Below are 22,911 nucleotides of genomic sequence, written 5' to 3' on the forward strand. Positions count from 1 at the left end.
TTTTCAGCCAAAATGTGGCTCTTAACAACTAAATGTGAATGATTACATAATTTAAATGTCCATCAAAAGCGTGTCTACAAGTAAAATCCGCCAAAAAGGCGATTCATGAATTGCTAACTGTTAAGGGGGGAAGCTGGTCTAGAGCGCAAAAAATGGGCATATTTTATGAATTTATTTTGACTCAACAAAGGAATCAATCGAAAATCTGTGAAATAGGTTTAATAATATAGCTTTCATGGTACAAATACAAAATTTTTCGTCTGAATTAATTTCAAAATGGCCGCTGTCCAGCAGTTCTCCTAAGGCGCCTTTTTTTCTAGTGGGTCCATTGCCGAAGACGTAAACTCCTTAATTTTTGTCCTGGATCAAAAAATAAAATTTTTTTAGTTTCTATATAACAACAGAAAGAGACGTACGTAGGATTTTTTCGATATTTTATTTTTTCGCGAAATGGTGCACGTTTGAACAAAACGTTACAATTTTCACTATAAAGAACGACATAAAATTGTTGATTAAAAAAAAAACTATGTAATATAAATAAAAAATCCTACGTACGTCTCCGAAAAAAGGTATTTCGAATGTATTGTCAAAATTTCGTAAGAATCGGTAAAGATTTGTTCGAGTTATGTCTTCGGCCAGTTTAAAAAAAGTGATTTCGAGAAAAACGCGTTTAAAGTTGTAAGTAGCGTTCGGGTCATACCTGCGAGGCTCTGCCGTCGAATGAAAAATTTGGGCATTTAGACATTTTTGCTGGCATCCCTCATTTGGTATATTATTTCTAAGACCCTAAAGCACCTTTTAAGACAAAAAAAAATTTTTCGATTTTTTCAAAATTCTAGACCAGCTTCCTCCCTTAAGAACGTCTCGATATTAATGGTGAAGGCTGTTCCGCAACACTTTGCGCTGCACAGCAATAATCTCAGCAGAATGTTTTGTTTTTGGTCTGCAATTCTTTTTCTAGATCCGACCGAATCAGTTTCTTGAAATTTTTTCACCAACCTTTGTCGAGTGATTCAGACGATTATTTCCACTGAAAAAATCACGAATTTTGCGATGAGTTTTGTTTTTAGAGGTCAACCATTTTCATACCAAGTTCCAATAATTTTAACGCATTGTCGTTATTACCGATTATTAATACAATCCCATATTAAAATTGTTTTTTGTACTAATTAGACGAAAACTGTATTCAAATAATTATGTACTATACCGGAATTATCGCTTCATACTAAAAAATTCTTTTGTATTGTAATATTTTACCAAAAAAATGCAACTATGCCTGAACTGTAAACGCTGTTGAATTGACCGAAGCATGCTTTAAAAGTCCAGTTGCTTACGGAAATTCAGACGCGTACGAGGCGCGACAATATATAAAAACCTCACTTCTATTTTCACGCAATTTAAACAATTTGTTAAACTTTAATAATTTCATAAACTTTAAATTCATATACTTATAAAATATATTCATTAACAAGAAATAAAATACAGTGAACTTAAAGTGTTGTTTGTTATAATTTCGGAAGCCTCGTATTTTGAGCCATTGTTGCTTTTGCCTGCAACAGTCGTGTAAAATTGTACATCTGTTGATAATGCCGAGCATGACACCAGAGAAGTTACCGTCTGAGTATTATTCACTGCTAACATCTAGGCACCACTTCTGAAAGACCCTTTACAAGCATATTCGCTTTCGAACCAAACATTTTGGAACGTCAAAAAATTTATAGCGCGTGATTTGAATGGATATTTTCATACGGTGTAAATTTTTTTCTGACAGAAAGCTTTATATTATACGCTCCTCAGCATACTCAATTAAACTTTTAATTATGGTAACTTATAGAGAAAAATAAAAAATGTATTGAAGCACAAAAATTAAAAAAAAAGATAATAAAAAGTTGCTTTGAACTTTGCGCACGCAGCCCACACACAAGCCCTCGTAGAAGGCGTACGAATTCAAAAAAGCAAATGGCTGTGACTCAAGCCACGATCAACGGTATGTGGCGGCGGTAGAACTATGTATTAGTATAACAAGTAATTTGTACACAGAAGTAGCTGTACATTTATTACGAGACATTTTAAATTTTACGCACTTACCTATTTAAAATGCAATAAATTTATTTAACGCAATTATTTAATATGCCTAACTTATGTGATTTATATGAATTTAATTTTTGTGTTTCTTCTTTCATTTATAGCGGCCTCCTAGTTCACAATTATCGTATGGTGGCGCCATGAACGATGACGCTAGGTCGCCGGGCGCTGGTAGTACACCTGGCCCTTTATCACAACAACCACCTGTCCTAGACACATCAGACCCTGGTAAGTGCCGAATTATTTCTTAATTAACTTTTCTACGTATCGTAACGCAAAATGGCGAAATTATGACCTCTTGGTGAATGCTTGGCATTTCGGGAATATATTTAACACTCGTAATGAAATTATTATTATTAAACAAATTCCAAAAGTGTGCGCTAGAAGTGTTTGAACTAATTCATCTCGAATCTGGCAAAACTATCTTTTTATGATCACTCAAACATGAAACAAAAAAGACTCAAACCTTTTCGGAGCAAAAAGCGTGACTCATACTTAGTAAGCGATTCATAGCATGATTTCAATTTGTTTGCAGGAAAATAGTTACATACAAAAATATGTATGAGTATATGTCTTAAGGTATGCCTCTTAAAAATCCCCACTTTAATGAGCATCATTAAAGCAACAATGTTGCCGGGAGCAATTTTGCATGCATTTAATTAAATTTCCAACACCTCGAAAGCTATTTTAGCAATAAAGTAAGGATTTGCCGCACGACAACCGAGATGACCAGATTTAAGTAGAATTTTGAAACCATTAAAATTTGTAGAGTACATTTATTATTTTTACTAGTAAATCAAGAGTATTAGCCTTGCCTAATAAACTTCAACATAAATTCATCATTTTAATTACTTTAGTAAAATTGCGACACGCCTAGTTTATGTACGCATACATACACACACACACAACCAAGGGTTTCAGAAAGCTCGTTTTAGTATAGAGAACAAAAATCACATAAAAAGTGCCTAGTCGTAGTAAAAATTCTTATAGCGGCAAAGTTAAAGCCACTCACAATTGAGCGCAAAATTTTTGTGTCTGAAAATAAATTTCATAAAATATAAAAATAAGAACAAAATTTAAAATGTGGCAAATCGAAAGAATGAATGCAAAGCTGAAAATCCCACTTTTATGATTTTTTACAGCCACTTTTGGGCGCTTAAAGTTGTAAGCTGCTTTGTGTGCAGGGCCTTAAAAAAACTAGAAAACAAAACTCTCAAGTGAAAAAACAAAAACAAAAAAAAAAAAAAAAAAGCAGCACTACGCGTCTACACCTATACACCATGGCGTGGCAGACAGTTGGGCGCGCATGTGAGTCTGCGCAGAAAAAGCATTATCACTGCTTGCTGCTTAAGCGGAGACGGGACAGTGGGCAGTGCGAGGTGCGCAGTGTGCAGCTGCAACAATGGACGGCAGCTGATGTGATGTTCTTGTAAGTGGATGTGCCATGGCACAAGAATAAGCAACAGTGCGCTTAGTTACAATTTTTGCCTATCACCGTAAATAATTCACTACTGTGAAGTACGTAGTAGATTTAGTAGTAGTGGTGATAGTAGTAAAGGTGTTCAGGCATTCTCCGATTGAATACTCCGATACAAAAGATGCGTTAAAAACGCTTTTGTTTGGCGTTGGTTTTATTGCTTACGACTGTATGTTTGTAAGTGCTGTGTGAACTCGGTTTTTGAAGTGTTCCAAAAGTGTTGTAACAATTGTTTTTTCATCTCTTCTTTCTTATGTGATTTGTGGAAGTAAAGTGCATTGAGTAGGGCGTGTTGTGTTGTGCGGTCCATTTTCAAAGAGCTTTCCTTAAAAGTGCCGATGCAATGGAAGTAACAGCAGTTGGCTATTTGGTTTGGCGGCAAAAGCGTCAACATTTAAAAAGGTTTATTTTTTTATATTTTTTATCAGACCTCTTCTCGTTTATGAAAATAGTATTCATGCTTTTTATCCCTTGTTTTGATGTAATTTTTGGAAACACCGCATTATTTGAAAGTCTTGCCGATGGATAAGCACTTAGCTGAGCTCTTTTCAGAAATATAATTTGTGGCTATGCAACTAAAAAATGCTTGCTTGACCGTTATCATGGAGGGTACGTCATAGTAGCTGGCCTAAGAGTGGGAGCATACATGCCTACATAAGAATGTGGGATAATAAGTTTTCAGTTCTTTTGCTTTTCATGAAAAATTGAATAAATCAATCAGTTACTAGCCGATTTTTGAATATAAGTAGTCTATTTACTCGCCATTCAATGAACTTTTCGAATCTGTTGCGGACTAGTGTAGCTCTTTTTATATTATTATTATTATTATCAGAAAGCCATTACGCACTGCGACCAGAGCTGATCTATTGTGAAAGGCCTATTTTTGTAACCCTAGAATTTTAGGCTTTTTTTTAAATTTTAGCACAATTTAAGGTTTGTTGTTACAAAGATTGCATGGAGATACTATGATACCACCAAGGTGATGAAGTTTCTGTCTGCCCAACGCAGGACATTCACAAAGCAAATGTTCTGGAATACTGTTGAGTAGAGTCCCATCGGAATTGATTTTTTGAATTTACGCCCATTGATTCCTGCCCCTTTTCTATCATTTTCCAATTTGGACCCATCAGTAAACCATAGCTGAGGGCCAGGTTTGAAAATGATAGAATTAGTTTTCCAGTTTGTGCGTTCATTAATTATTACTTGGAAGTTCCTGAAGAGTATTGATTTGGGTAATAGTATATATATGCTAAGATGAAGAATGGGATTATGTAGCAAGTCTTCTAAAATCTTTAAATGTCCTTTCATATCCCCACTTTTAAGTTCAGATATACCTTTTAATCTTAAAGCACTCAAGCGAGCTTCCCTTTCAATCAAGATTGGAAGCGGTGGTATGCTCAGGACCACACCCAGTGCTTCCATGGGACATGTTTTCATAGCCCCTGTAATACCAACACATATCAGGTGATGCAGTTTGTTTAATTCGTTTACTGCTCTTTTTATAAAATTATGCTTGGAAACATCGCCATATTTGAAAAAAGTGAGAAAAAATAAAAAAAATTGTGTTTGCTGGGAAAATAGCCACAAATATTGTTAGTTTTCTTAAGCAATATATTTTTTGTTTTGTTTCCTTGTTCACTCCACTAGGGAGCATAGGGCCTCGATAAGACTCAGGCTTGCGTTGGTTTCGTTAATCGATTTTTGCTTTCTGGCAGGGTGGGTGATTAGCCTGCTGCTATCAACATATACACCATTCAAAATACCCTAGTTTCTTTTTTCAAATTTCTATGAAATTCAAAATTATCTAAGCATAAATCAATCACTTTCAAATGAATGCCCTCTACTTTTTTAACTCTTATTTTGAAACTATTGGAATGACATAGACCAAATTTGACAACTAAAATATTAGTAATCAATGCATGCTTGGAAATATCGTAAAAATAATATTTTAAATGCAGATTTTGTTACCTAGTTTAGTTTAATGTTTTAATAATTTTCTTCAAAATTGTAAATTGAGACATTTTTAAGCAGTTTTTACCAATTTGTTTTTAAATTTTGAATTGCTTTCATCTCAAAAATTTGCTTGGAAATAGTCAAGTAACCCAATGATATTCTTCTTTTAATGCTGCATTTGAGGGTGTGATTTGTAATATAGTATTTCGTTACCCTTTCCAACCGTGTCAAAACTTTCGCAAGGCATTCACTCAAAATGTAACGCAAAAGTTAATTTTGCAAATAGCGAAAAATTACCCGTATCAGCAGCAATAACGGGCACACCTCCTTTCCTTAAATTGTTTGTCTGCAAAATAGAAGCGCCACGATTTGTTGGCCTCTAAAAAATGAACTACGAAACCATTGCATCAAAACAGGCAAAAAGCATTTGTGCGCCCCATGTTTCAACCCCTAAAAGCCGACAATACAAAATAGAAAAAATCACAAATTTCGAAATTTACGAACGCGCTGTTGCACACAACGAATGATGACGTGGCGCTACCGCCAGCAACAGCAATTCGAATAGTAACAACAATAACGCATTATCATATTTTGCATTTATGAGAACGGAATGACGAAATGACGAACTGCCTGGCAATATAGTGGTTGGCTTGATTTTATAATTCTTTTTTTTGTGTATTTTTATCGCCCTCTTTTTGTGGTGCAAAGGGTGCGCATCAAATTTCCACCTCCTTTGTCTGGCAACGCACATAGGTACGCACAAATGTAAGGCAATTTCTGTTTTTTTTGTTTGATTCGCGTAACCATCCTTCGTCACTATTCGAAAAATGTTTCGGGGTGTTTTTGGTGTTGGTGCGCAAAACATAACATAACACAACACAACGCATCACATCACGGCACATCACATCATATTGTAAAAAGCCATCAAAATTAACGCGCATTCATCAGCAATAGCATCAACAAGCGCAGCAGCAATAAGAACAAAAACAACCAGTATATGTAGTGGTACAACAGCAATAACAACAATGTTGCGCTTGACAATGGCAACATGCGTTTGTGACAAACTGAAGTACGAAAAGTACCGAATAATAATGCATAGTCGCAAATAAAAAATAATACAACAACAATAGCAAAAACAAAACTAATACAAAAATTGATCATTGAAGTTGACAAACAAGCAACACCAGTTAAATGCGACACAGAGGACAACAACCACGTCAACTGTAACAACTGCAACAATAAAATTTGGCTCTGCTTGGACAGCCAGTACGACTTTTGAACCATTTTTTCGTTTTATCGCATCAGCAGGCAAAATAAAAAAGTTGACAATAAAAACATAAAACAACAACAAGACAGAAGGAAAGAAAGCCCGCAAATCGAAAGGTGGTAGGTTGCGGTGGTACACAACGGCATAGTTGGTAAGGGCGAGAAGTGTGCATAGAAGGGTGTAATAGCAATCTATTTTATAGATTTTGCAGGGAAGGAACGATACACACTCTCATGAATAACTGTATGCAACAAACAGGCGGGCTCTCTAGTGAAATTAGGTGCTATCTCGAAATGCCATGAATCAGAACTATATTGCGGGCTCACCAAAGCCAGCATAAATGAATTTATCAACGACTGGCATTACAGAGAATTCCACGTAACACTGGATAGAGAGTCCAGGACAGAAGCAGGCTAAATAGTTTTTAATAGGCTCGTAAACTTGGATATTGAGGATTTACGAACTCTCCCCGGATATTACATGCGACATTGCAGTCTCATTGTAGTCTGCATAAGCCACAGATTGCAGGCTGCAAATAGAAGCTATTGCGCATACCGCAAACTGCTTAAAAACAAACTCGTGCCATGGTCGTGTAGGCTACAGAACGACAGGACCCTTATAAGGTCAATAGCAAATAATAGATGTGAAACATGGGTTCTGACTACTAATATAAAGAATTATCTCTAACGCCTTGAGCGTGAAAATTTTGAAGAGCATTTTTGGTCTCGTACGACAGCTTGATGGGTCTTATTGAATAGATGCGATCGAAGAGCTATAAATGGGCGAAACATAGCGCGTTTCGTAAAGACGCAACATCATCGATGGCTAGGACGTGTACTTCTAATGGATGACAACATAATTGCAAAGAAGGCTTTTAGCACTCGCATTTTGGGTAGCAGAAGGCGCGTACGGCCACCGAGAATGTGGCCAAATGTTGTGGAAGACAAACTGCGTAGCATGAACGCACGAAGAAGCCATGTGAAGCCATGAAGCCAAGAAGCCATGAACCGAGCGCAATAGTAAAGGAAGCATTGGTTCACCCCGAGCTGTAAATGCTACGATGAAAACGAATTAAACTTTTCTGTCAGCTACAGATTTGGATACGGCTAGGCATGCTTTATTCGCATATCGCGAAAGAACTGACTTGCCTCAAAGCAAAAGTATTTCATGGTAATTGACATTAGTTTATGAATTTCAAAATTTTTATTTTTCTCCCAAATCTACTTCGCACACTACAATAAAATTGCTAAGCTCTATTTGTTGGATGTAGCCCTTCTAAGATGTAGATTTAAGTATACGTTAAATTCGTTAAATGGAAACGGTGTCACTGGAATGATTCTTTCAGTTTAGTGAATAGCTAGCAGCCATTTGGCGTTAGATTAGGCAAATACTGAACTACAAATGGAACTTTATGGGTCGGCAGTTCAAGACGACGTACTATCGTCGAGCAGAAATTAAGAATTACCTGAAAACTATTGTTTCGGTAAACGATTCACGCAAAAATCGCATAGCTCCCGGATATTATAATGAAAGTACTACCGGTTTAAGAAAAATGTTTTCCGACTCGCTATACCCGTGAAGTTTAAATTAGAAAGTTACCTTCCGCTTTTATTGCAAAGCATGAAATGAACTTAATTAATTTTAGGACTTTGTCACAGACATTCGACTATTCGGGACTTAGCTAATTTCCTTTTATATTTTTCCCCTCATTTAGATATATTATGGCCAGTAATTTCGCGAAAATTGCAAAAAAAGTTCGCTTAAATTAGAATGTGAAGACTCTAGTCTTCTTACCAACTGTTGGCAATTCTAAAGCCGAGTTCTGCTCTCTATAATTATTGATCACCAAACTTAGTTTAGTATAAATAATAAAACACTAAGCAGACAAACTCTGAGGCACATAGCAACTTAATACTTTAATTGTAATAAAATATAAAACTCAAACATAAACCAAAAATGGAATGAAATTACCCTGGGCAAGTTAAAAATTTGGGCAAAGATTCTTGGCAAGCTAACAGGTTTTTTTAATTGCTTAGTAATAGGTATTGTGCTCGGATTTAAACTTTTTTGCTTAAACATTTTTTTGATAAGTTTTCCTGCTTATCCTTTAAGTCCTTCTAGTTACATTTATTGGCGTTCGCCGTTTTGTCAGACTATCTGAAGTTTTTGGTATTTGAACACTATTTGAAGCTTGAGCTGAATTTAGAGCTCCTTTAGAAAGAATATTTTATTATAAATTGTAAATTGAAATCTATACATATACAATTTACTACAAGAAAAAGTCCAATATATTTTAACATATTTTTATTCTCGTTTTAGTATTTTTATAATTTTTTTTCACCAAATTTTCTTAAGGGTTTATATACAATGAGAGCCCGAAAAAATGGACAATGGTCATACTTTTTTTTAAATATGTTTTAGAACTTTTATTCAAATGAGGCATATATCATACTGAAGAGTAACTCTCGAAGAATACATTTTGGTGTTTTTATTTTGAAAAATGTTATTATTTATTGTTAGAAAAGGCTTGCGGTGATCATGGTAGCGCATGAGCAGCTCGACTGAAATCAAAAAAATTACATGATTATTGTAGAAAAATGTTTTTTAGTGAATCGGAATGGTTTATTTACCCAAAAAAAATTTTTTCTCGATATGAAAACCGCTTTGCACAAAAAAAAAAACGATTTTTGAGGGGTTGCAAAATTAAAAAAAAAATTAATTGCAGCGAACTATGCAAATATTTATAGAAAGTGAACTATTCAGATTCACGAGGTTGTAACATCGAATAATTAAAAAAAAGTTTATGCAAATCGTTCATATAGATTTTGATAAATAATGATCACTGCGACGGTAATTTTCAAAAAAAAAAAAAAGACTTCGAGATAATCGCGTCTAAAATTTTGCGTGCACTTCATTTATGGATAAGGTCGCGCGTTTCCGCGGTCTATTACTTTCGTTCTAGTGCGCCGATCTTTATGATTTTTTGAATTTATATTTTTGAGATGATGTACTTTTAGAATATGCCATAAAGAAATTTTCGATTTTTTAGACCAACAAAAGGTATATAACCCCTTAAATATTAGCTTTTGTTGAGAATAAGCTCAGTTTTAAAGCTATTCTGCTATAATTTTGTACGTAACCATATTTTAATAATATTCACAGTTATTTCTGAAAATCATCAAAATCAAGCCATTTTAACGTATAATATAAAGTTGTTTCTAGATGAGCTTTCATGACGTAAATCCCATTTTCAAGTACCGTTATCTCGAAAACTGAAGCCAACCTGTAGGACTCTACTGAATTTATATTAGAAGACCCCAATGAAGTAAAATAAAGTACACTAACTCTTTCGAAAAACAATTTATATCCGAAAGACCAGTGCTATTAAACAATTACAAAAAAATGTATTAGATTAAGGCGGCATGGAATCAGAATTTCAGAAAGTGCTCATGTCCATCAAAAAATAGTTAAAATAACAAGCAATGATATGTAACTCATCCAAAATTTAAATTCCAAGTCACAAACATATAATTAAAAAACATTTTCCACGCACTGAATGGAAAACACAAATAAACAAAAAGGTCTTAACTTAGAAGGCTCAAAAAGGTGCGCTAGCAATCTCAATTCGAAGAATAGGCTAGAAAATTATTATATTCTAACTAGAACCTATAATTATGTGCCTCAGAGCAAGCGCACAAAAGGGTCACCGCAGCACACTTCGGAACGCCTGCAAACCATACAAATAATACAAAACGGGCCCCAATTATTTTCCTGCGCTCAAGCTGAACTTTTCAGTGCATCTTTGTAGTACAAAGAAATTAAATTTTCACTTGCCTTAACGCTATAATTACGGGTTACCAATTGAACTACCTTCCTCAAGCCACCACTTTAGTGCAAGTCAAAAGCGTTGACTTTCATGCGTCATGCAACAGTTTGAACAAAAAACAAAAAAAATCCGTCTATTTTTCAAGCTGACAGCTAGATAAACATGCGGTTACTTTAAATAAAAAAAATTCACAAAAAAGAAAAACACTTTCACGACCACAAACAGCAAGTGTCAAATGTCAAATTAAATGCAAATGTCCACACATTTTTAACTTTGCTGGCTTAATTTCAACGCAATTAAAATAAGACTACACGCACTCGCACATAATCACATTTCCAATAAATTTAATATAAATAGCATACACTTATGTACTTAACACAACAACAACAAGGCGGCGTAAAACTGTTTTCTTAGCCACCACAAATAATAAATAAGGCTTAAATCCTCAACATATGCAACACATCCACTAATGCCAATTTTCGTTTGTTATCCTTTTCAAATTGAAAACTCTCCACGCGCACTGCCCTGTGGTTTTTTGATCCGTTGAGTGACAGTTAGCTTTCCCCGCACTTCTTACTGCTACGGCATTAGTGCAGCTAACAAGCCGCTGAATGCAAATAATCAAACAGCTGCACTACATTAATGTTGTTGCTGTTTATGTAGTTTTTTCCCCTCTCTCTTTTATTGTTTAGTGCTGTTGTTGCACGCGCTTAAAGTAAACAAATCAGCAGGATATTAACATTTCTCGCCGCATCTGAATTGAATTGATCCTTGCATGTGAGGGTTGTCGGCAGCAACTAAGCGCTGTTTCGCATCAATACTAAACAGTGGGAATGGACGTTTGTGTGTGTGTGTGTCTCCTTTTAGATTAGTGTGTTAATTGAAGTGTGTGATTGAACTTACGGTTTTTATTTAATGAATGCCTTTAAATTGAAAAGTATTTAAAGCAAAAGTGAATTTGTCAATTAAAAATTATGACTGCGAAATGGGCAATAAGCAGAGGATAGCTGGCGGGAGAGAAAAAGAGTTTGTGAGTTTATAATAACCCCTTCACATAGTAGTCGGGAGTGAGTTCTGTGTATCAAATAAGTTGTTATTAGGGAAAGATGCATTAAAATATTTAAATAATAAATAATTTTCTGATATTTATGGTAATTGGAGAATTAATTTCATAATTTAGCGAGGTATGGCAAAGTAAACGGCAGTTGGGATAGTAAATCAAGCCGTGACGTGCATACAACTGCCTTTACGAAGTTCTGCTGAGATTTGAAAAGTCAGTCCGACCTGAAACAACTTGAATTTACTATCGACATATCAGCCACATTATTATACAGCCGCTAGAAATGTGTCATGGTATATATATACCTATGAAATGATACTTTTTTTCAATTTCAATGCAAAATTAATCTTTAAAATAATAGCCATTGCTAGCGACACATTTTTCCCATCTTTTGAGCAATTTGTAGATGCCGCGCCAAACAAATAGGCCGTCTTTGGGCGCAAACCAATCATCGAGCCATTTTTTGGCTTCTTCGTGAGAATTGAAGCGCTGCTCGGAAAGTGTGTAGCCCATCGATGCAAACAAATGATAACACAGGCCGACAAAATTTAACCAACATTCAGACCCAGAAACCAGACTATATATTTCCGAAGGTTTATGATGCGCTGAATCCAAATCTGGCCTCAGAATTGCTCTATCAGATCTGGTTTTTGAGATATCCTAACCTAAAAGTGCAAAAAACACCGTTTTTGCCCATATTTGAGGCTATGTAGCCTTGCAGATGTTTTCTTTCACCAAATTAAAGGATGCCTTAAATACAAGCCTTCTTTTTCAAATGGCGTTGAGTTGCTCAAATATCTTTTTTTTTCGCTGAGATATCGCATTTTGAAATTTTAATGTTTCTAAACGCCATTTGAAAGAATAAGACTTTTACTTAAAGATGCCAGCCTATTTTTTTGGTAAAAGAAAACATCTGCAAGGCTATATAACCTCAAATATGGGCAAAAACGGTGTTTTTTGTACTTTTAGGTTAGGATATATCGAAAACCAGTGCTGATAGAGCAATTTTGAGGCCAGATTTCGATTCATCGCATCGAAATCCTTCGAAAATATATGGTCCGGTTTCTGGGTCTGAGATGCTGTCGGCCTGTGTAATCGAAAGGCCCCAAGTCTGGTGAGTAAGCCCCATGCACCAGCGGTTCCCAATCGTACGTCTCCACCAATTCCCGGGTCACTCTTGTTCGATGTGGCGGTGCATTGTCACATTGTGAGTTCATGCGGCACCCATCTTCCGACCTTTAAAATCATGTCCATGTCTTTCAAACGTTTGGAAATGGTTTTTTGGGTCACTCCCAACGGCTTTGCTATTATTTCTTGCGTTTGACCATCATCTTCATCCAACAATGCTTGCAATTCGGCGTCCTCAAACTGTTTCGGTGGCCGGCCACGGGCCTCGTTCTACACGCTAAAATCACCACTTCGGAATTTTTCAAACCACCTGAAACACTGTGCTTTACTTAGAGCCTGTCCACCATAAGTTTCTATAAGCATTTGATGAGCTTGAGAAGCGGTTTTCTTCAATTGATAGCAGAAAATCAACGATGTTCAGAAATCGTAGTTTGAAGGCACGAAATTCGACATTTTTAAGAGCGACAAAAATGCATTGTTGTCTGAAACGCAACAAGCAATGAACTGAATATTGTTGACAGATAAAAAAAACAAGAAATTTGGGAAGGTTTAAAAATACTCCTAGGGATATCTATGGACTAATAGCTGAAAGTCTCATTTGATAGGTATATACCTGGTATATACGTTAATATATAAAATATTGATAAGCTATGAACATTTATTTCTAAATTTTTAATATAAATTTTTTTTATGTAAAAATATACTTAATAATACTAAATATCATTTTAATTAAAGTTTGAAACCTATAAAAGATTTAAAAAAATCGATAAATATTCATTAAAATCTCTAAATTTTTCCTTAGAAGAATTGAAAAGAATGAGGTCCTATGTTTCATTTAGGAACTACGGGGGAAAAAAAAATATATACATATATACTATATACTCAGTTTTATAGACCATTAAATTTCGCTCTAACAAAATGACAGTTTAATTAATAATTATTAACTCATATTGATTTTTGATAATTTTTTTCGTTGCCGGTGTTATGTATTTTCTTCCATGTAACGAATGTAAATTTTTTTAAGGAGAATATGCGAAATATCGTCAGCGGAAAAAAATAAACAAAAATCGACAAAAATGTTGAGATATTTCCTACTTAGACTTTATAATAAAGGGTTATTCAATAGGTGCGATTCAGCTTTTTTCCGATAGGGAGGGCGAACTACGCAATATTTTTTATTTTTCGCTTGTCTTTTGTAAACTTCGTTAGTATACATTTCATCATGGAACGCTACACACTTGAGCAACGATTGCAAATCGTGCAAATTTTTTATGAAAATAATCGTTCTGTTGCTGCTACTTTAAGAGCATTACGGCCATTTTACGGTCCATTTAACAAGCCGTCCCGTTTTGGGGTTATGTGAAGTCATTGGTCTACAGTAACAAGCCGGCGACGATTTGTGAGCTCAGAGCCAATATTGAACGCGAAATTGCTGGAATTTCGGCTGATTTATGCAAAAGAGTGGTCGAAAATTGGGTTCAACGATTGAACTTCGTAAAACGTGCACGCGGTGGTCATGCAAAGAAATCGAATTTCATACTTAAATGTAAATGTTCAAACTCGATAGTAAAAAAGAAATTAGTTAAAAAAGTCAAACCGTTTGTGTTTTATTCAAAAAAGTTCAAAAGTTGAAGCGCTCTTACTGAAAAACCCTATACTACAATTTATTGCGCACGACTGCGTACTAAAATTTTTAAATTTTGATGAAAATTTAAACTATGGAACTGTTTACCAAATTCTTTGTTGATTCTGATTAAAAATTGTGAAATTTCAATGAAATTTTTTCATGAATTTTTTTTTAATTGTACAAAGTTTGAAACTTGGATTTATGTGCCTTTTTTATTTCATTGTATTTTCTGCAAGGCTCTCAAGCAAGCCCAACAGCCCTCAAACACATGATATACATAAAATTGGCAGTGAATAGGAAATTATTCCAATAAATTATTGGCATCACCGAAATTTAATGTATGTATGTATATATACGTGTATAAACCCTTAAGACGCGTGCGCGATATTTTATACTTAAAATTGTATTTTGAACTGCGTCGTTGACCAAGAAGATCGCTGAAAATGAAATGCAGTTTGCCCAAGTTGCCATTCCTTTTTAGTTAAAATTTTTTGTTTGCTTTATTTTGTTTAAACTGCATAGACCATCCTTGCTTTTAATTTCATATGTATAAATTCAAAAGCTATATCATATACCGATACTCGCAAATAATGCAAAATTTTTTATCTCGCCGGTTAAGGATTAAAATTTGTGTGCTCGAGTGAATTTGCCGCTTCAGGAAAGGCAGAGAAGCAATACAAAGTTTTCTTTGTAAGATTTTTGTCTGAAATTCATTTTCCACAATGCGCCACATAATGCATGGCAATCATGCACAACTGCACACCTAAATAAACACTTGTACACATACATGCGCTTCTACATATATTTATTCCCACAATGCTCTTTCGCTTGCGTTGCCATCGCGGCCGCAATATACTTAAATAAATTTTCTACTCATTAAGTAAGAAAAATCGATTTTCACATTTGATTAGGCATAAACAAATTGCACTGACAGTTTGGCAGCCATAACGACGCCGTCGCTAGACGAAAACTGCAGCAGCACAGATACACCCATTCATATCAGCATCTAGCGCATACAACAACACCAAGTACTCTCTTATACTTGTAGCTGTAATCAGCAACAGAATTGTAAAAGGAATTCGTTGAGTGAAGCGAAATATTATTTCCACTTGAATTATTTAAGTGAAATTTTCACGTTAATTTCACAACTACACACGCATATTGAAATTTTCCCCAATGAACTTCTGAAAAATGTAACCACAGCGATAAGATTTTTGTGGCGTTGAGCAGCAGCAAAAAGGCAAACTTGCAATTTCTGCCGCTGAGATGAAGAAGTGTGGAAAATAGATACTTCCTGCCACCGTTTGTCCCAGCCACTACCTATGTGCATGTGTATATGTATGTGTATGCACTCTCCTTGTGCGTTGCCCGCTTGCAGTTGATAAAATATTTCGTACTCTAACTACTACACTGATGCTTATGCTTTGCTGTCGATGCTTGTGTGTGTGTGTGAGTTTATATAAGCGTGTGCATTTAACAAGTTGTTTTACAAGCATCGACTTTTCCTGCGGCTGCTGCTGCAGCTCGCGCCAATAAGAAATTGTGCAAAAAAGCATTTGCAAAAGGAAAACGCAGAATATTTAATGGCAAGTTCTATCAATTCAATGCGAAATAGGTACATGCGGTCGAGTGTGTACCAGCTTGTCTAAGTATTTGTGAATTGCTTTGAATGCTCCCTGAAGGGAAATTTTCACTGAATTGGTGAGACAAATGTGCAACTCTCAACTAGTGCTAGGTGTGGCCAATATCAGACCGTTAACCATTTCTCAGCGATTTTGAAGGAATCAGCTGATTTACTTACGTCATCAGGGCGTTTGCTTCCAAAAAAAAAACTATGATTTGTTGGTGATATACGAAAAACATCAAAACAGCCCTCGCTCATATTACTTCGTTGAGATCTGAACAACGAGTCTTTGGACGATTGTGGGAATACGTGTAAAATGAGCGGGCAGAATTCTGCTACTGCGTTCGCGGTAACGTGGCAGCCGAAGTTATACTCACAATTTTGCTTAAAATGGCCAAACCTGGTAATCTATAATCCTTGGGATGATTAGAACTTCACTGGTAGTTAATAAACTTTCGCAGCTATAACTGTTATTATGTAGATCCTTTTTTTGGTAACTTCAGTAGTTATGAATAACTTTATTTCCAGGTTCATGGAAGGGATTTGCTCTGTATGCAAGACATAATTGTTTAGTTATAATTATTGAAATGGCATAGAAAGGAACAACTACAGAAAAGTTACAAATGAAGAAATAGTTTTGACATATGGTGCGCAGAATTCAGCTGAAGTGCACCTACTACTTTGTACTGATTGTATGAGAAAGAAAATTCGTGAACATTTGCCCTCATTTGGCTGCAAGACAACAGTGCGAATACAGCGACTTTTCCAACAGGGCTACTGTAGCTTCTGTTTCTGCTGTGCTCGAAATGTGTTGAGTTTCTGCACGAATTCATAAAATCCTATTCAAATGGAAAATGTGATTTTTATCAATTGTGACAGGAATTCTTCCATGCTATGTCGGCTTCGAAGAGGCGAAAGCATATTTCTTCAAAAGCAAAAGCAAAAGAAAAGCTGGTAGCTGCAGGTTAAGGAGGGTTAGATTGTGCTGGGTACAATCATGGCTGAGTAATGAGAGTGGCAAGAGGATGTGATATTAAAGGCATTTCTTTTTCTGAACTAGAATTATGCAACTTTTTCGGTTACTCTGAAATATAGTTATTTTTATATGCAATAATAATGCAGTTAGGCTTAACAATAATTAATAATAATAATGCTGAGCATCCCATTTGTGGTACAACATCAAGACGCACACCACAAATAGGAGGAGGAGCTCGGCCAAACACCTAACAGAAGTGTACGCGCCAATTATTTTTTTTTTTTTTTTAATGCTTAGCATCGGGAGCTAAAACTGTAAACAGTAAACTCTCATCAGCTGTATAAGAACTTAGAGGCATGCCTACCATCGTCAAAAATTTATTGAGGTGTTACTATGACGTTTTCTTGATGGTAAAAAGGGAGTCCAAAATATAAATGATGCTGGCATGAGAGTTAAAATCTTGTATTAGAACGAAATGGTACAATAAGTTCGTAATTTGTTTTGTATGGTTTAAAACAAGAGACTTAAAGTGCCGTGATATTAGAGAAGGAAGATTAAGGTTAACTTACGCTAAAACAAATGTCCTAGAAATAGAGTTATGAGCAATTAAAACCAAATATTGAATCATATATTAAGAAATAATTCTCTTATAGGAATAGTTACCAAAACAATGAATCATTACACAGTGCGACAAATTTCATTTCATGATAAAATCGATATGTGGGCGATACTAAAGGGTTTGTCAATAAATGGCGTTTGCTGTGTGGCACGTAGCGCCGTCCTGCTGGAACCACATGTCGTCTAGGTCCATATGGTTCAATATGGGCCATAAGAAATTGGAAGGGCCACCACGTCTATCGAAAAACGGGCGCAATGCGCGCAACGTTTGCGTTAATGAACACTCATTTTGATAATAAAGTTTTATCATTTGAACGTGCTGTTCAATCGTGTAACTTGCCATGATGATTTGGCATAAACAACTTAATAATAAACAAAAGGTTTGACAGATGTCACCAAAATAAAATGGCTGCCACAGTATGAAAAAAGTTATTCTAATTCTCAAAAATTATATGGCATAGATATGTAGATACCAAATGAAAAATTTTTTTCAAAACAATTCCTGCTTAAACATGTCTAAAATGCTTTTTGAAATTTTCATCATAGACATCTGGCTGTCAAACAAAAGAAGGAGTTCGAGAGAGTTAAAAAAGTTTCATATTTTTTTCATAACAATCAGTGCCAAACATTTGAAAAGTATTTTTGTTTGTTTTGAAATTTCCTTTCATATCGTATTTTAAAACAATTACAGTTGCAATCTATTGAAAGTAGTGCAGGGACGCTTGCAAAATGTTATTAACAGATTCACCTTACCAGGTATTTTATTTACATTATTGCTACCGAATATTAGGCCTCTTTTATTCGCTATTTCTCCGCTCGCTATTTCTATGCTCGATTAGCTTGACGAAAAATTTGCATGCGATAGCAACAACAAAGTTATCGAGTAAAATTCGCCGCTAGCGAGTATGGCTTTAGCTCATTAGGCGCACTGCCTTACCAACACATGTAATTTAAGACAGTTCCCTTCCCGCGTTGCCAACATATATTGATTCTACCAGTTGCTTCATATATTCGCTACTTGTTAACTCTTGGCGAAAAGAAGAGGCCCATTCTTATGGTTTCTGATATCTGGTATTCGAGCGCAATCGTAATATTGTTCAGAGCGTTAAATACACCATGCGGTGTGGTGAATACATTATTTCACGTATCATCTGTAGTTCGAAACAAAATGCTGGCATTGCATATTTTTGGGGTCACTTTTGAAACAATATTGAAGTGAGAGGATCTGTATGCAAAAAAGTTTAAAGTTGAAATTTGCTGTCATATATAGTATATTTATACTAGTGTGTAGCTGGTTTTTTACCGAAATTAAAAAAATTTATATTATTAAATTTTAATACCTGCCCCAAAATATTTGAGACTAATATAAATATTTACGTGAACTATTTGAATATTTGAAAGTGGTTTTTATAAATATTTCCGTCCAAAAATTCTTCTTAAACTCTCTATCTAAGGTGATTCAGAAAAATTTTGTAAAGTTTGAATTTATTAAAAAAAAACTCGATTTTCGGAGGTCGGCTAAGACTAGGTCACACCGATAGCCCACTATAAGATAACCACAGGCTTATGACCCATTCTGTTGCCGCAAAGGAAACTTACCACGATCTCGCCCAAATCTAATGCGAACTAATCAAAACACGTTAAAAGATCTCTGGCTTCTGACATTTTTATGAGATAGCTTCACTTTCCTTTCACTTATTGGTAGTGATGCTGTAACAATTTTTTCGATACCTTACAAATCTTTAAATTAATTCATAAAGAACAAGCATCAGCTGTTTTCCGTTTTTACCACCTAATACGTGCGATTTCACGATTTCTACGGTATAACAAGTTATTCACAGGCTTTTTTTTATTAAATTTTATTTTTATTAATACATTTATTTTCATTTTAAAATTATTGCTATACTTTACTCCAATCGCAGACAAAGCCAGACATTAAAGCGGCCAATCGCCAATCATTCACAACAATTGAACATATTTTATCAGCTAAACGGGGCATAAAATGATACTTCATTGCTCTGTTGCCGCCTTCCAATCAGCAGTCGCTTGAGTGGGCAGCGGTGCGCCATAAAGGGAATTCACATTGAAATTTAAATCAATGCAAGGTCTAAGTTTGCCATTGAGCGTTAACAGAGCAGCTCAACACAGTGGAGGGACTTTGTTGATGGCATAAAAAATGAAAATAAAAATAAAAGTGAAAAAAATTAAAATTAAAACATTACATATAAATGAGAATGAAACTCAAGTGCATAGAGCTACAAATTATTGAAAATAAAATGACAATAAAAATGCTTCTTGAGAAAGTAGCATAAAGGGAGTATTATCTGAAAACGAACAGCTAGGAAAGGAATAGATGTAAAGATAAGATGAAAATAGAGATATGGAAAAGGTGTAATCTAGATCGGGACTATTAAAAATTCTACAGTTTATCTGCTACAGTAGATATGGACAATTATTGATACCACAAACAATGACAATAGACAAACAACGCCTTGAGGAAAGTTATTTTAAATGTGTCCACACACAACGGGCCCACCCATAAGATGACAGTGGCTCGAATGAAGAGAATGTAGAGCAAATTCTTTAGGAGTAAACAAAGTAAATCGGATGCCAAATTCCATATTCCATATAGAGAATAAAGCATTTTCTTGGAATGCGTATCCTTAAAATCTCGCGCTTAACGTCGCAGAAAGCCATAGTTGGAATAGGTCTTGGGAATAATAAAACTAACGATATTGACATAGGAGAGTCCTGCGTCAAAAATAACACAAAAATTCCAAAATTCATTTACTGCGGGAAGACGAGCTTTAGCAAAGGTCATATCTGAAGTTAATTTAGAGCGGTGGGACCTTAACCAGAAAATAAAATTTGAATGGAGACCTGATCTTTCAAGTTTTAACAGCAATATGCAAGACAGTATCAAAAACTGAAGAAAAATCTGTGTAGGGGACTAAAAAACTTGATGATCAGTTTTCAATGGTGGTCAATTTAGAGGCTTCAGCCAGTTTGGTAACCGTAGAGCGCACATGCACAAAGCCATGTTAATGCAAGCTGGTAAATTGTTCGGCGTAATAATTTTAGGTTAGACCAAACAATTTTGTTCAGGTTAAAACCACCGATCATGCAACAATGGCGTTTTATTTTTATCTTAAATAATAAAATTAAAATATTAAATGTTATTTAATTAAAATATTTTTACATAAACACCATATAAAGGTTCATTACTGCATAGAGGTATATACATAGGTACATATGAAATTCAAAAAAAAAATTCACTAAAATTGCTATAAAATGCAAATGTTTTTGACATTATTCAAGAATTTGCGAACATTTATCACATAATAATTTTAGGTTTTGTTTTTTGCGAATTTAGTAATTTAGAAAAAAATAGCCCAGCGGCTTTTCATTTGCTTGCTTTAATAGCAGTTGGTAGCTGCCTTTATTTATAGTTTTTATATATGTATGTATATACGTAAATATGCATATGCATGTACCTACTTTTTTAAGCATCTCTCTACATACACGCCTATTCATCATCGTACGCACGGCTTGTAGTCAGAAATTATTATGAAATTAAAATCGCATCAACTTAAAATATTTGACACTCATCTTTGTAGGCAATTTATGATGGCAACAAATATTTAATTTCAGCCGGTAGCGATGAACGAAGTATCAACATAAAAAAACAAAATACGGGCACTTGATCTTCAATCTGCTCAAGCACAGTGGCAGGCATTCATAAATAAATATCAATGTTGGCTTGTGTAAGGATGTATGTAGATGCATGCGTGTAGGTATGAATGTATGTCTAAATGCATCATATCAGCATGAGTTTAGTGGCTGATCTGAACTGCTGCACGACATCATGATCATATATGTACATATATACTTACATACATATGTATGTACACTCTGTTGCAAAAAATTGGCTCCTACTGCTTGCCAGTAAGTATTTTGATAAGTTCTTCTATGAAACTTGTGTATTGGCAGTGCAATACAAATAATTTAGTTAACATAACGGTAAAGATTTGAGGAGTGAAAAGAAAACGCGCGAAACACGTTTTGTGAAATTGTAATTTCCCTCTTTCCTTTGGGCTATTATCAGCAAAATGCTGCTTCAATTGTGCGTTATTTCGCATTCATGGTCATAAATTTTAATTTAATTAAAAATATATAAAGGAAAATGTTGGCGAAACACGTGAATAGGCATATTTGTAGCCTAAGACATGAAGGCTTAGAAATTATTGCCTTTAGGTAACAAATTAGAATAAGTCACTATGTGATAAACATTTTTTTATTCACGCGACTTATGTCACTTGTAAAGGGCTTTGATGTATTATTTTTTTCGTAACTCACCATTCTACACAACTAATTTTGAGCTAATTTAATTTTAAAAAAATATGTGTTTGAAGTGGATATCAATTTGCCAGGCAAATATACCCTAAGCAAATAAAAATACTTCGAGAAAATAAAAACTTGAATGGCTACAGTTCCATCATTTAGAAATGGTGCTAATATTTAATCAGCATAAATAGGTACATCATTTTAGAGTGCTTACCGTTTTTCTTTGTGTTCAAAATATTTATATATTAGTCATAATTATATTATATTGTAGCGACCTCTGCTGACCCTTAGCAAATTTTGCCTGAATAAATTATTCTCCCATATAAAAAAATTTTAAAATATAAAAAACAAAAATAAATCAAATGCGCTACAAGTCCGAGAACACGAAATCTTCAGTATCTTTATTGTTGTTGTACTACTTTAACAACATATACGTAAATCATGGCATACGTGATTTAAATCTATGATTGAATTGGCTTTAAATGGCATTGATATAAATCATTATATATTAGAATGTATTAAATAGAGTAAAACTGTTTTTAATTATTGAATTTTTTTTTACAAAATTTTTAGTCATAGTGAAATTTAAATTTAATGTTAAAGAAATCAAGACTTTATAATGAAAGACTCGTGCTGTCATATAATTATGTAAATATGTAGGAGCAATGTATATTATATGTATATAAAAAATAGTTTATAATTTGTTTAATAATATACTCGTACGAGTATATAGGGAACGATCGCACTTCGGCTTGGCTATGTTCAGCCATAAAATTTTAGTTCAGTTTCGCTTTGATTACGGCCAAAAAAGAGTCGATCATTTCTGTAAAGCCTTTTTTATGCAAAATTGTAACACCTTTTAGTTTTCGTGACGTTTTTGAGTACTGGTATCAAAACACACATTTTCTTTTAATTGGTTTGAAATG

The 22,911-nt window shown here is 34.6% G+C and overlaps 1 protein-coding gene across 1 annotated transcript in view; it reads left to right on the forward strand.

Moving 5' to 3' along the window:
* The first annotated feature begins 2,077 nt into the window (after positions 1-2,077).
* The window catches only part of LOC128854888 (homeobox protein homothorax), a 304,609-nt gene continuing 283,775 nt past the window's right edge, over positions 2,078-22,911 (forward strand). The window contains exon 1 of the mRNA XM_054089344.1: positions 2,078-2,313. Within this exon, the coding sequence (XP_053945319.1) occupies positions 2,226-2,313 (88 nt within the window). The 5' untranslated portion in view covers positions 2,078-2,225. The remainder of the gene's footprint in view (positions 2,314-22,911) is intronic.

The sequence above is a fragment of the Anastrepha ludens genome, chromosome 2, assembly GCF_028408465.1.
Source record: "Anastrepha ludens isolate Willacy chromosome 2, idAnaLude1.1, whole genome shotgun sequence".
NCBI classification, from domain to species: domain Eukaryota; kingdom Metazoa; phylum Arthropoda; class Insecta; order Diptera; family Tephritidae; genus Anastrepha; species Anastrepha ludens.